General features: G+C 41.0%; 1 protein-coding gene across 2 annotated transcripts; it reads right to left on the bottom strand.

Moving 5' to 3' along the window:
• Window positions 1-3,232: 3,232 nt before the first annotated feature.
• LOC133900114 (signal peptide peptidase-like 2) lies at window positions 3,233-14,186 on the bottom strand. 2 transcript variants are annotated; one of them, XM_062341244.1, is made up of 14 exons: window positions 13,879-14,182; window positions 10,863-11,021; window positions 10,620-10,731; window positions 10,386-10,505; window positions 9,621-9,778; window positions 8,772-8,948; window positions 8,620-8,654; window positions 8,371-8,527; window positions 7,185-7,238; window positions 6,993-7,085; window positions 5,521-5,660; window positions 4,576-4,646; window positions 3,679-3,762; window positions 3,233-3,584 (listed from the first exon to the last, which is right to left on the bottom strand). In XM_062341244.1, the coding sequence occupies exons 1-14, from the start codon at window positions 14,026-14,028 to the stop codon at window positions 3,490-3,492; spliced, it is 1,605 nt and encodes a 534-aa protein (XP_062197228.1). In that variant the 5' UTR covers window positions 14,029-14,182; the 3' UTR covers window positions 3,233-3,489. The 2 variants fall into 2 exon arrangements, with proteins under 2 accessions (XP_062197228.1, XP_062197227.1); XM_062341243.1 differs by having other exon boundaries at window positions 6,993-7,238; window positions 13,879-14,186.
• Between the last annotated feature and the right edge of the window lie 1,447 nt (window positions 14,187-15,633).

Consider the following 15,633-nt stretch of genomic DNA (forward strand, 5'->3'; position numbering starts at 1 on the left):
TTCAAAAAATATCGATTGAGTGACCGACTATCATAGGCGATCTGCTTAAGGAACCGCCTGTGGAAATCAATTTCCACATGCGGTCCGCTTAAGGAACCGCCTGTGGAAACCTACTTTCACAGGCGGTTCCTTAAGTGAACCGCCTGTGATAATAGATTTCCACAGGCGGTCACTTTTGCGCCTGTGAAAATCATTTATTTCTACAGGCCTTCGATCACAGGTAGATACACTAAACGCCTGTAAAAACGAGTTATCACCCGCCTCTAAAAATAATTTTTGTAGTAGTGAATCCCCCGGAGGGGAGGTCAGAGGCCACAAGGGCCCATGACCCCAGTCAGAGGCCCGGACGGCGGTTGGCTGCTGTGGTGGCGAAGCGACGAAGGGTACGACCGAGCGGGGCAGTGGGTGTAGCCACTGTGGAGCCGGTAGTTGATGAAGAGGAGTCGGTGATTTGGATGAACGGGCAGCGGCCATCGAGACCGTGGTGGATGGGTCCTCCGAGAGGACTTCCACAACTTCAATGCTGGAGTCGATGAAGGCTGGTGTATTCAAATCGATGCCCTGGGAAGGAGAGGCTGGACTGTAGTCCGCCATTGTTCCCGGGAGGCTTCTGCCGCACCGTACACGGAAAATCCAGTTGCGGCGGTGGCTATCCGTGGTTTGTTCTGGCACCGCAGTAGGAGTAGCCACGTCGGCCATGTCCGTGGAGGTGCCAGTGGGTGGCACTGGAATGGAGGAAGACAGCGGAGTGTATTCCAGAGAGTACAACACGCGCTCCTCCGGATCTTCCTCCTCCTCCTCAGATGCCATCTCTAGTGTGGTGTTGAAGAGAGGTGCAACCCCGCTACGTGCTGCCATGGTCGGTGGAGGGCCGACGGGGGCAGAGGCTGCTTGAGCCCTTAGAGGGTCGTGGCGGTGGCCATGACGGCGAGGACCACATGTGCGGCGACGGTGACGGGCACGCTATTGGCCAAACGGTGAGATGTGCCATAGAACTGTCGCCTCCAAGTCCATCAAACAGCGAAGAACGTCTCCAGTGGTGGATGAAGGTGAAGCTATCTTCTGTCTTGTACCTTGTTCTGGGAGAGGCCTTTGTTCCTTCTCTGTTGGTGAGGCCAGTTGGCCCTTTTTCTTCTTCTTCTTGCTTCCGTGCAATGGCCAAAATGCTCTTGTGGTTGATTCTAAGTGCTGATGACGTGTTGAGAGTGATTTGAGAGAGTTTGAGAGTGAGTAGTATCTATTGATTGGTTTTGCTGTTTTACACATATATATACATGTTCAAAGGGCATGAACATGTCCATTCAATAGTGAATGGTTGCCCTTTGGTTTATTAACTGAAAAGCAGTTAATGTGCTAATTGATCACATGTTAATTTTCTATTTGTAATAGAAAGCAAGGTGATGTGATTTGCGTTTATGGCATGGTACGGAGCGGATGTGGCAGGTTGGTGGGCAGGGGGGGAGGTTGAGGTAGGGGATGGGCAGGGGCGGGTGGAGTACAGGGTGCTGAGAAATGGATGAGAATAAGGACAGCGTATAAGAGGCACTGTAGGATGGGAGTGAGAAGGCTCTGCGCGGCGTTTGTCTTTAGGCAGTGATCATCGTATCAAGCGAATAATTTTAAGATACATAGGTGTGACTCAACTATGTTGTATTTCTATCAACTTTAGTTTTATACTATGACTCATCGAGTGACAAACAATGAAAAAAGGCAACATGCAAGCACGATGAGTAAACAGTTACTTCTCTGTTCCTATTTAATCCTCCAGTTTGATCTATATTTTTCCACCACATCAAATCACCTTGTTTAAAGTCATGTGCTGTTCGGAGCAACCGCGCCAAATTCGCCCAATGCTTTGTTGGCCTCCAGCTCTCGACCCTCGCCAGTTGTCCCCTAGCATAGGAGATTACAGCATGGACGATTATCACATGGACCGTCTCGAGGGTTACGGTGGCGACTATGCCGACACAAATCCGATGGAGCCTAAGGATGTGAATCAAACCTCTATTAGTAACATGTCCACTTGACCGGATGGTGGTTAGAAGCGTGGAAACACATGAAGTTGGTTGAGAAAATACGGGGTGGTGGGAAGGTATGTCTAGCAATTTGTAATTATTATAATGCTGAATTATCTGTGTCTACAACAATAGGTATCAGACATTTAAATTGACATTGAAAACAGTGTCGGAAGAAGGTTGCCGTAGTTGTATGGATAGCCGAGCAACCTATACAGGCACAACTTACCTTCGCACCTGATGGTTCGGTAAGGATATAGATATTTGATCCTAAAGATAACTCGTCAAGAATTTGCTAAATATATAGTTTCTTAGAATGGGTGAAAGCTTTAGTTTTGAAAGAATGATACAATATGGTTTTTGTCCACCATATCAACATGTCTCTAGAAAAACTTCTAAGAATGACATTTTAACATTGTTTCATATTTTTTGATTAGATGCTTTGAAGCAAAACTTTCATAACGTGACTTACTCATTTGCATTAATATATGGTATTTGGACTTTATCACACCAAAGAACATCATATCTTAGCGTTGTCGTATATTATGTAAACAACAACTATAATCTAAATAAAAGAGTAATAGAGTTTAGACACATCGATGAGTCACGTACTAGATAAGCCATTGCCGCACGTGTGCTAAAGGTTGTTAAAGAATTTAAAATAGAAAATAGAATTATTTTCATAACTTTAGATAATACATCAACCAACTCAAAAGCAATGGAGGATCAAGAAACCTCACATATAGAGCTACATTGGTGAGTATATTCTCCACCAAAAATGTGTGTCGTATCATCAACGTCATGGTGCAGGAAGGACCTAGAATTTATAAACTTTTAAGTGTAGCATGACAGCGTTGTTTTGCCACATCACCGCTTCAGCATGACTAGAAAGGTAATTTTAATAATTTAGATGGTAGGAGTTTATAACAGGTTAAAAATAGAAAAAATGTCCAAGTGTTTACAAGAGAAAGCATATCTGGTGAGGAAGAAACACATGTGCTATGGGATAAAGATTCATCAATAAGCAAATATATTGTTAATAGGCTACAATGTGCATACACACGTAAAGGGGTGCCAGTACCACTTTATATATTTGAAAATTATACAAGTAGATTCATCTTGAATAGTAATTTAATAACATTATAATTTTGTGTCAAATCGACTCTAGTGGTCGAAGTATGTTTTAGGAAGAACTGTGTCCATGTTTAAAATGTCACTTATGCTGTAAGGCAAAGATATATTGAATCTCATCAATTTTAATTTATGTCATGAACACCGAACACTTTCCAGTGCACCCCGTCTCTGAATAATACATTACTAAAATTATATACTACAGAAAAAGAAAAAATACATAAACTTTTCGGCCAAGGTAATCGTGTACACCTTTGAGATTGGCCCAGAAGATCCATGGATTAATTAGCCCAATGGGTGTCACCACTCACCAGCACTAAATCCAGTTGTCAGGATATTACTTTCAAGGTTCATCGATTAAATTTTCCGTTTGACCTTTTCCATAGTTCCATAAATCATGCAGTTCACCTCTTAACCAACCAAGTATAACAATAGCCCCTGGCATAAAAAAAATGATACAGCATAAATAACCACAGTAGAGAGTAAGAATGAGATTAGGATAGTGCACCCTGGCAACAGTGTCCATACTTACCTAATGTGCATGGAACCAGGTACAACAACGCAGGTTGACCATGCCCGTCCATCAAGAAAAGCGCAAGATAGGTAAGGAAAAGTCCTACATGGGGGAAAACATTTACCATAAATGATACTATATCTCAGTTCTCAACAACATTTGTTCTTTCAAACAAAATAATGACTTCTCTATAGTCTATTCAATAACATACTTCTGATCACATTGCAGCCTAAGGAAAAAAGTCATAAACAATTATTTATTCTGCTATAGAAAAAGGAAGAAAAAGACTATCTTGAACCAAAGGACATTTGAGCTTACATACAAAATACCAAAAATTTAGGAAAGGAAACAACCAATACACAGTGACTCAGCACCAAGTGGGTCTAGATATAATGTTCTCCAAAACATTGAGGACTCCCTCATAAGTCGCCCACATGCTGCAAAACTTGGGAAAGCTCATTTTATTGCCTGGGTTTCACTTAGAGACTGAGCTTAGGGTATAGTTCAGACTCCTTACCAGTTACCATTAAATCAGGGCTACCAATAATATTGCCTTAACTGAACCTAAATGGTATTCTGTTAGAGCTGGAGGGCATAGTTTGTTCCATACCAAAGACAATGAAAAAGGCTACAAATAATATGAACTCAACTGGTCCTAAAATGGTTTATGGAAACCGTGGCCATTAATTAAACTTCATTCTTTTGTTGGGGCCTGAATGTAATACACCATTATGTTGATCATAATGAAAAAATAACTGTTGATGAAAATTGTTTGGGACTGAAAGGCTTTGTTGTTCAAGAAAATTGCATAGTTGAATAATGAACACAAGCAATACCACAGTAGACACAAATAACATAGAACATTCAACTAATTAACTCATATAAAAAAGAGAAGAAAAATAATCAAGCACATACCAACAGCATATCCCACAGTCAGCCACAGAAAATATCCATTCACGATACCTTTTTTGCTTGCTCTGTCAAATCTGCTTAGTATATATTGAAGTAATAAATGAGTTATAAATGATGAGAATAACTAGGAATGCAAAAAATATGAGTACACGGTTACACATTTGGTAACTAATTACTAACTAAACCTCAAAACCCACTGACTCCACATTACAAGAGTCACGGTCTAATCTATTATACTAGTATTCCCTGCATTTTCTATGCTAAAACCATAAGAGGAAAATCTATGCAAGGAAAATAAATAAAGGAAGGCAGAACAACAGCAGGGAGACAGACCAAAATCTAATTCCAGCATAATGCATTTCCAAATTCTAGAATCTTGAATTGTTAGAAATTTAGGGCATACTTCATTTTTAGAACTCGAATTTAAGGACAAAGTAATCAGCAGTATAAAATCATTGCCTATATCATTATTAGAGGACGCCTCTACAGAGAACTAATCCCAGTAAGAATACCATTATCAAACTGAGTTGCATCTGAGAGAGAGAGAAAGACAAGTTTACAAATGTCATGTTTTTTTTTATTGTTTCTTCAAAAAACAATAGAGTTTATCATGAGATTTTGCAGGGTTCATTTTACTAGTAATCAAAACTAATTTGGTTATGAATAAATCACAAACGCTATGTCATCCATTAATTCTGAAAATAAATTAGCTATGTCCCCTAACAAAAATAAAGGGTGGTTTAACAAGTAAATTAATTTGATTGGTCAACTATGTTTGGCTCAACAGTGTATGCGTCCTAAGATCACCATTACATTTAGCAAGAAAATCAGAGTCTGGTTGTGCCAGATTACAAGAACTCAACTATATTGTTCTATATATGCACTCCTTGTGGAACTGATGGATCACAAGCAAAGCTATAACATATATGGCAACATCACATAGAGTACCTATAGCTGAATGCAACAAGCAATCCAGGGAAAATAATGTCACCAAAGCCTATCATGTCGTAGCCACCCCATGGATCAAAGAAGCGAGGTATCCTTAGAAGCATCGGAATTGATTCCCCTGAGTTATCACCACGAGCAACCTGAGTAATTTTTAAAGCAACCCTAATTATATAGATAATAATCACAAGACACAATAGATAGAAGACATAGCACATACGACTGATTCACTAAAGATAGATATTAGGTAGATAATCTAATGAACGGTTAAGTGATAAACCATGCAACAGCGTATTCCACACATGTAGTTGGAATTGGAAGTGTGCACATTTGACACCATAACATATAATTTTGTAACAATCATCAGAACATATAATTTTCTAGATTCATGTGTATATATAGCTTGAAATTAGATCGGAACAAAAATATATCTCCATGGTTAGCTATTAGTATCTCGTAATACTACATGGTATGAACTAAAGGCAGCTAGCACTCAATTACTACCTCCATTGCGAAATAGATTTCGTCAATGATTTGGGAGTTGTTCTAACAAAATAGGGTGTGAACGAGACTGCTCTGCGACCCAAGAAAAAGCATAAAGACACTGTGAAAGGGGAACCCAAAAGACCATCTCCATTTGACGTTCACCCAAGTATAGCTTAGGCCTACCCTGATCCCCCGATCAGAGGACCAACCACTGCAATCCTCATTCTCATTACAAAACCACAAGAGTAGGCCTATTATCCTCATCGCAGGAGAACCAAACCTGTCTAAAGTGTGTCATTTGCTTGTTTTAGCTGCAGGGCAGCTTCGCCTCACCCTATTTCATAATATTGATTCCCAAATCATCAACAAGTTACATTTTGGACATCGTAAAAATGTCCAAATCACCCCTTTGACAATACTGAAATGGACCAGAATCTGGCCCAGCCGGCCCAGGGTACTGTTGATGAACAGTACCCACAGGACCACACGTATCGTAGTGCTGGCCGGATCCACATGGTCACTTGCCCATTAAGTAGATTAGGGAGTTTCCAGATTATTCCAAATTGTAAGGGTTGGATCCAATCTAGCTGCCATTCGACGGCCAGGCTGCACCTCCTCTCCCTCGTGCCCTAATTCTCCCCCAAATCCCTTTAATGGATCCATGGGTATAACAAATACATTTTCTAATTATGTGTTAGTACAAATTGTAAAGTTATAATGATTTGGAAGTGCCCTCAAAGACAAGTCTACGAAGAGCATTTTCATGTGAGAAATCTAAAAAAAGTTTCACATAGAATTTAAAATGTGGGAATACACTCATTGTAGGACATCTATTTTGGAGCAGAGATTGTAAAGAACAAGCCTTTCTCATCTGGTCCCAAGACAATTTGATCAATTTACTAGAAAAATAATGTTACATATCAACCCGAAGTTGTAAAGAGTTACTGATAACAAGCTTGATTGTTAAAAGAACTCAACAATACACTTACTGCAATCATGACGCTTTCATGGAATATAAGTGGTGAAATGAAGACCCAAAATATGTCATACACAAATGCAGCACTAAGAAGAGCTGATGCAACCTGCCAAAATACAGTGTTAGATATTTCTCGTGCATGTAAGATCAGTAAAATTATTACTTGATAACAATCAGCAAACTGCTCAAACAGACATGCCAATACCCTGATATTTGGTAAACGTGCCATCTGAAGCACAGTAATCATCAAGCAGATACCCTGGGATAAATAAATAGAACACATGGTCAATAATATGCAGTTTGATTTGCAAAGGTCAAAGTAGCATGATTGCAAATAGTAAATGGAAGGAAATTTAAGATACCAAGTAGAAAACTATTAAAAAGGTTCAACCATGAGGGTAAACACAAATGGTATCCTCTTCTTTAGACAAACTATCCAACAGTTCAAAATGAAATCAAATAACATCCTTTTTGAGCTCTCACACATGCATGCCTCTTCAATACAATATCCAGCTTTTGAAGTTGGAACTATGGTATCTCATCCTAAATCAAACTAATGCAAGAAAGTGTGAAATAAAGATGCTATTGTAAACATTTTGGTTTACATCTCCATCTCTAATCTACAAATGATATTGGGTTTCTTAGTTGCAGAGGATGGTAGAGCTATCAGAGGTGGTTGGAAGCACCAAACTTGGAGAGTTGGAGAGGGTTTTGTATTCAGCTCTAATTCAACGTTTGAGACTCAACACATGAATTGTACTCCACTGCAAAGAGGTATATGTATACATCAACAATCGGCCACATGGGCCAAATAAACTCTATACACACTTGACGAGCAACATGCCAAACCTAAGCAACCATAATGGCAATATCGAACTGATTCATATGAATTCACATTAGAACTGTAACATCATGCTTAAACTTTTTGCATATGGTAATTTCATATAGTGATGGATCTTGAACTACAGGGTAATTTGACATTTTGGGGTCACATGATTTTGTAAAATGATGGCAACTGTTCTTACATATTTTATGATAAATTTCTTCAAACAACAAATATTTTGAAAGGATTCAACTCGTTGCACTATGCAAACTATACATTGAATATAGCTGACCAAACTGGCAATACAAGAACTGGATCAGCTTCGGCTTTCGAACTGATAATATGTTAATTACTTACTTCCGACCTCTAGTGTTTGAGAAATAGTTATTCCATATCATTCTATCATGTGAATCTGAACTCGCTTGATGGTACCTTACAGTCCTATCACATACTACTGAAGAGAAGTATGGAAAACTACATCTACACTTCAGAAGTACATCATACAAGGCCAGGAGAAGAAAACACAACAGAAGAAGTGAACACAAGAATGATGATAAGTATATCTTACAAGAACATCTTGGCCTATCCAGGCAAATGAAGCATGCCGATACACAGCCCAGAGAATCGCAAACACGACACAAAATGGTACAATTCCAACAGATAAGATCAAGACCTCTCCCAAAAAGGGGAGTTGTACAGTCTTTTGTCCACAGTCCTTGAAAATCCTGTAAGATGAAGCATAAGGATGAAAATATAAAAATAAATAAAGCACGGAGCAATGATCGAATTGCTTTATATAAATTATTTTATTTAGTACCTAGAGAGAACAGTGACCAAGCAAACATGCATTCCCTGGCAAGAAACAATCCACCATTAAGCTCATAGCTGAAATCCTCAACGAAAGAAAAACCAACCATAACATCCACTAAAAAAAGGAGAGGTACTTGTATGCCCCAAAGGAGAGAATACCTCAATACCACCAATGCAGAATAATACAATTAGCACCCAGACAAACCAAGATGACATGAGGTAGAACAGGAGGAGGAGGAAAACTGAAGCTACTATAATAAAAACAATAGCACCCTTGGCGCTGATCTCGAAGACCTCTTTATCTTCTCTGTAGTTTGTTCCAGAATTAGGTCCATCCTGTTCAATATGAAAGGGTTAAATTTGTCAGCAGAAAGCATATCCAGTGATGGCCTAGACAAATTACTACTTGTTAGCTACAACGCTTGAAACAAACTTGATTAAACAGCTATTAGAAGAAGCATTCAAAAGTAGCAAAGCCATGTGGTTCACAACAACATATGTTTTTGTATGTTCACCAGCAAAAGTGCAGGGGCTAATGAAAGAGAACATATAATGATTGACAAGAACAGGGTTGGAAACAGATGTGTCCATATAGAATTTGTAAAGCAGTTCACATCAAAATCCAAAAGTAAAAAAAAAGTCATATGTAACTATAATGTCATTTTTCAGGGCAAATTTATCAGAAGATAGCACGAGAATTAACCATGAAGCTCAGTTCTAAATTACATGTCTTATAAGTGATTCATTCCTCTTCCTATACTTGATCCATTGGCTAGTGGCCCAGATGTGTGCCTTGCATACAACCTACTTATGCAAGGTACCGAGTTCCAGCCACATCACTCAATAGTTAAACTCTGTCCCTGATTGTAAGCGTATAAATGTTGAGAGCACTGGAGTATATGGGTATGAAAAATATGAATGCATTTGAGTATGTATATGAAAATTGAAAATATAACATGAAATGCCATTCACTTTAGGTAGGCATAGGTAAGGAATAAAAGTCAAAACCTTCCAGGTCATCTGATTATAACGTTCATCAACCTGCTCGCAGGCAACAAATTCAGTCCAGAGTGAAGAACAGACTATGGTTCCTACGGCCATTATCCACAAGAAAAATGCTGAAAGGTCCAAAACTGGTCGATTTGGTGAATATAGCTGTACTTCCACTGCAGAAAAAGAAAACTTCCCTTATTAGCATGCATTCTCTGATGTATCATAATTTACATCTACCGCTGTCCAATCAGCACTTTGGAGCTAGGTGCCACCCCCACTGCCCACTTAGCACCTAGCTTTTTTAAAAACATCGACTTTTTAAAAGGGGAGTGCGGAAGGAAAACATACACTCATGAGTCAAGAAATATTATAACAGTATACAACTGCAGACAACTGTCTTATGTAAAGGTAAGAGTAGAAAATTCCTGCGGTAGCATGAATGTTGAGCATTAAGTGCTTTTAAGTCGCTGCATTATCAAGTACACTTCCTTATAACATGATTCATTAATGATATCTCAGGTTTGTTCTGCACATTGGATATCATATACAATGAAGTTTGAAGTTTGAACACAATGAATTCATAAAACATCAATAATGTTTTCGTCAGTTAACAATATATATCTGATACAAAAGGCAGTTTTAACCGGCAATAAGTAGAAATAACATATAAGAGATGTTTACATATGAAGTAACTAAACTCTACCACTAGAGCAATGTAAAATGAATAATGAATCATGCCATACTTTACAACAGAAGAAGGATAATTTAAGAATAACTTACCACTTGCTCCATGATCCAAAAAGGCCTTCAGCTTCTTTCCAGATGACTGTGGTATCATGACGACAGGTATTGTCACATTAATGGAAGTGTCATTCTCACTACAAACCATCTTGTAGAGCTCTAAAAAGACAAAATGGATTACATTCTGCAGAAGAATCTGACATGGATATCTGGAATATTGAACTATATGAACAGAACAAAGATAATACATGACATGTTGCCTTTTTTTTATACCTTCATTGTCATTGATAACTAGTAAACCGGTTGCACCACCAGCCTGAGCAATCTTTGCTTTAGCAGTGAAAGCACATTCCCCACGTGTTGCTAAAACAACAGAATTTGCTAACTGCGGCGACAAGGATCAATTTAGAACATACTAATAGAAAATAACTGCTTTAGGATTATGCTGTAAGCATGTCCATTGAAAAGAAAATAACTTCGTTAAAAAGCTTATCACTGATTGTGTCAAAATAAAACCTTTGATGTCAAATTGGAACAACAATCAAATGGATTTGCGAGGACAGCAAATGTTTTTTGAGCTTCATGAATATCTCTAGGCAAGGAGGCTCCAAATCTTGCACTTAGTCCAACAACAGTTGTACCTTCAGTACCATTCACCCAATTCTTCACCTTAACCTGGAGAATAGATGGAGCATCAGAAAGAGAATAGGGTGCCATGGAAATTGTGGCCAATCAATACAGGATCGATATCTTGCTTTTGTTGGGCACCAACAGGTTAACATGCAGAATAAAGATCTTATTTCCTTCTTTTAAAAGAAACAAATGACCAACATATTGCTTGAATAAATAGGGTAGTAGTAACCTAAATATCCAATTTTGAAAAATCAATGAACTCAAATGCATTGGATTTGAATAAAAACATAATGAAGGACAAAGATGCAAACTTAACCTTGATTTCAAAAACATAATTTGCAAAATATAAACTTTGTACTGTTCCTCCAAATGCAGAAGCCATTTATAGGCATCAAACACACACAAAGGGCAGACGTACTATCATGAGATCCCCATTTACGCACTTAAGCAAAAGCATGAAAATGTTCACGATAAGCCCAGATAGTATTTCAAGCATAGCACCGCAGTAAGGAGCTATGCAATCAGGTCAGAGGGGCAACTAATATAGGAGGGCCAAATTGACCCAGACTTCTCAAATGGCAACCTAAAATATAATTCCACGTCTTATTGATAAATTCATATTTCAAGAAAATAGTAAGAAGTGCATTACTATTCAGCATTATTGAAAAATAATGGAAAGCAAATCCACAGAAAACAAACAGAAATGCACAGGACGAATGTTACATTAAAGTTGTCTTTACACATAGATGATACAACTAAAGGAAGGCAATGAATCTCCTTTAAGCAAAGGCAAGGGCAAGTATATCTTCACCAATCTTGATTCTATGCCTCTTTGAGCTCTGTAGCAACCTTATCTGAGTCTAGGTACGAATACTTAAGCTCAGGACACAACTCACATAACTAATTTAATTAGACTGTTAAAGGCTCAAGCAAAAAATATTCTTAGCAGGATTAGCAGCCCATATAGAATTCCAGAAGATGAGCAACCAAATAATAAGTAGTCAAGGACTGGCTAACCATTATGATCTTATTTCCCCTGCAGATTGAGCTATAGGTCAATATAATCCACACCATGTTTGTTGAAAAATTGGTATCTAGCACCAGATGATCACAAGTTTTGCAATTTAGCACCAGACATGTGAGTTCACTTTAATAACACGAAAATCTCAAAGAGCTCTCAAATGTAGCACTCTGTCCATCACAAACGCTGCTGCCATTAACATCGGTTCCTCTTTCTTCTCACACTGATGTACACATTGTCTACAACGTGCACCACTTTAAGATGGAGCCGACCCTTTCCACACACACACCCCATTGCATCTCTGGTAAGGGCATAGCTAAAGATGGGAAACGATGGTGGATGGCATGGTGATGTAGGATTGGAGAGTGAGATTTCAGAGTTCGGGTGGGAGGCTATGTGTTAGCGTAAACACCAGCCGGAAGGATATCCGGGGGGCGTCGGCTTCTAGAGGAGGAATTGGACTATAGATTAAGAAGGCTTAGAACTATAGGGAAGACATAGGAAAAGGGGACTGAAAACTAGATTGATTTCTTTTGTTTCATTGATTCCTTAATCACGGCTGGCGCCGTGTACATATAGCTAGCCAGGAGATAACCTAGCCGGCCTACGAAGTCCTAATTCAAATCCAACTCTAACTTATCTCTAATTCTTATCTGATTTAAACTAACATATCTCTAATCTTATCTCTAATTGAATCTGGTTCAAACTAGCAAACTAATCTAACTAATCTTATCTCTAACCAATCTGATCTCATGCTACAGTGAGGAGGTTACTGTACACCCGCTTGGTGGGATGAGGTACTGAGATCTGACTGATGGTGGAGGAAGAGCACTGTACAGAGATCTGGCTCGTGTGCGGTTACTGTACACGCGTTTTGTGTGAACAGTAATTCCTACACATAACACTCTGTCACCAAGCACACACAAGTTCATGCTCGCAAGCTCCTCCATAAAGACTTTGAATGGAAACGAGGGTCGCCCGTGACATGGGCAGCCACAATCAAACAAGGAACATGGCAATGATGCAGCCACCACGGTCGTTGCTGGAGAGCATAACATAACTGGATCTATATTCGCCGCCCTGGTTGCACGCGTAGGAGGCAGGCAGCCACCTGGGCTGGGTAGCAAGAAGGATAGGATGCAGATGGTGGAGGGAGAGTAGGTGAACCAGACAGAGCTGTCCATGTGGATGGATGTCGTAGGGAAGGCCATGGAGACTATGGCAATCGGTGTGGCATTGTGGAAGAAACTATGGGTATTTGAGTATTTGAGAAAAAGATCAGAGGTATTATCACCAAAAAAGACATTGATGGACCTAATGGTAGATTTGAGAGCGGGGCGAACTTTTGATGGTCTTAAAGTGAACCAAAAGGGTATAATTGTATTGTATATGTCAAAACCAAAGATCCTCCTATGTTATATAACTAAGCTTCTCATTATGAAATATGAACAGCCGAAACATGGCAGAAAAATGAGGGGAAAAGTACCAATGGAGTTAAGCATTCGTTCCAGTTTAAGCCACGAGAATTAACCAAATAGTCACTGCGTTAACCATCCAACATGGTCCATTTCACTTTTCTCCACTGAATTCCTACATCCTACCATCGCAATTTTACGCTGCGACACCATCCATCTGAGCACAGTTCAATTCAATCTAGTCCACTAAATCCTCAGGTAACTACTAGCCAGCACTTACGTAGGGGGATCCACAAATCCGCTCCACACAACCAAACCATCAGCAAGATCTCAGTACCTCATCCCACCAAGCTACCACCACTCACGCACCTTCAGCAACTCAAGCACCCCACAACTAACCAAAGAATACCGACCTAATTAGGATGGGCGAATCGAGCAAGCACGGGTGGTGGCGAGTCGTTACCAGCTGGAACTTGTTGGAGCAGCCGGGAGAGCTTGGGGCTCCGGCGTCGTCGTCGCTGGAGGCATCGTCCGCCGCGGCGCCCCCAGCGAGGAGCGCCACGACGAGGAGGGCGGCGGCGATCGGGAGGCGCGCGCGGCGAATGGTCGCCATGGTGGGAGGGGGCGTCCGGCGTCGCCGCGTCGAGTCGAATGGGGCTTATTTGCGTTGCCCAGACGGCAAAGGGAAGGAGGATGCGGTGGGGCCCTAACGAGGAAGGGAATCAACGATTGAGTGCTGGGGCTGGGTTCTGTGCTTCAGGCAGGCAGTTACAGTGGAGAGCTGTGTTTGGAATAGATGATAAATGAAGGGCTCGATTGCATGTTCAGATTAAATAGTCTGCGTTCGGAGGGCAGTCGATCTGAATCTAAGCTATAAACGAATCAATACGTTTGATGTCGTATCCCACGAAAATACCATTCAACAAGCGAATGAATACGTTTGATATTGTAGTTCACAAAAATACCATTCAACGCCGCATGTTTATTTAATTGTTTGTCTAGTCTAATCTAAGTCTTTCTCTTTCTTTCCCAAATTACATTTAATTTCAACCGTGCTTATTACGGAAACAAAGATTCCACCCTTGCTAATTCCACTAGCCCACCCCATCTCCCATCATTCGACGCCCCCTCACCATCATGTTGCAGAGCCCTGTGTCAATGGATTTCGTACCTAAGACCCCATCTTGCCATCAACCACGATCAAGACCCCTGCCATCTCGCTGCCAACTATCTCTTCGAAACGTACCCAGTCTTGTTGCCAATTACCTCCTGCTGAGTGCATCGCCTTCGCCTATGCCTGCCTCTCTTGCACAACCACCTTCATCACATAGCGCCGCTCCATCTACTTTCTCGAAGACGCCCTTCCCTACTCCTTCTTCACCCCATGCTGTCACCCTTCTTCCCCTCTTCCTCGATCCTTCCCCGTTCTCTCTTGCACACACGCATGATGAAGGATCCATCCGCTCGGGGATCTAGGCCCATGTGCGCCCTAGGGATGAGTACACGTGGCAGCACCGACGTGCACTACTACACGCCACAGCCAGTGGTGCTCGACCGAAGGTAGGGGAGAGAAGCACTAAAGCGAAAGAATTGATTTTTTGTATGTAGTTGTTGCAATAAAATTGTTATTTGTGTTTGGTTTTTTGCGGGTTCAATCAATGGGATGGTAGCGTTGACTTCTGTTTTGATCCAATCGGTTTGGTCCTTTTTTTTTGCTCCTCACATCTAGGTGAGTGGTTCGTCACGTTCTCGACAGGGGCGTCTGTCGGTGAATCAGGAACTAGGGGTCTCCGAATCCCGAGGCCAGGCCAGCAATCCGCCACATGGCGCCCTCCCGTGGGGATCATCTCCGCGAGGTACGAAAAGACTAAGTCCCGGGAGAGGGCGCTCGGAGCCACGAACAGCGGTCCCCGAGCACCCGGGTTCCCTGATGATCTGCGAAGACCAAGTGACCGGGAAGAGAGTGCTCGGGGTCATGAACAGTGGCCCCCGAGCACCCAAGTCCCCCGACGACCAGAGAAGCCGAGTACCGGGAAGGGTGTGCTCGGAGCTGCGAACAGCGGCCCCTGAGCACTCGGTTCCCCGAGGATCCGAACAGTTGATTCCGGGAGAGAGTGCTCGGGGCCGTGAACAGTGGCCCCCGAGCACTCGGTTCCCTAGGGACCAAGAGATGGCGTTTCCGGGAGAGAGTACTTAGGGAGGTGAACAGTGACCTCCC

The sequence above is a fragment of the Phragmites australis genome, chromosome 19 (genome assembly GCF_958298935.1).
Source record: "Phragmites australis chromosome 19, lpPhrAust1.1, whole genome shotgun sequence".
NCBI classification, from domain to species: Eukaryota; Viridiplantae; Streptophyta; class Magnoliopsida; order Poales; family Poaceae; genus Phragmites; species Phragmites australis.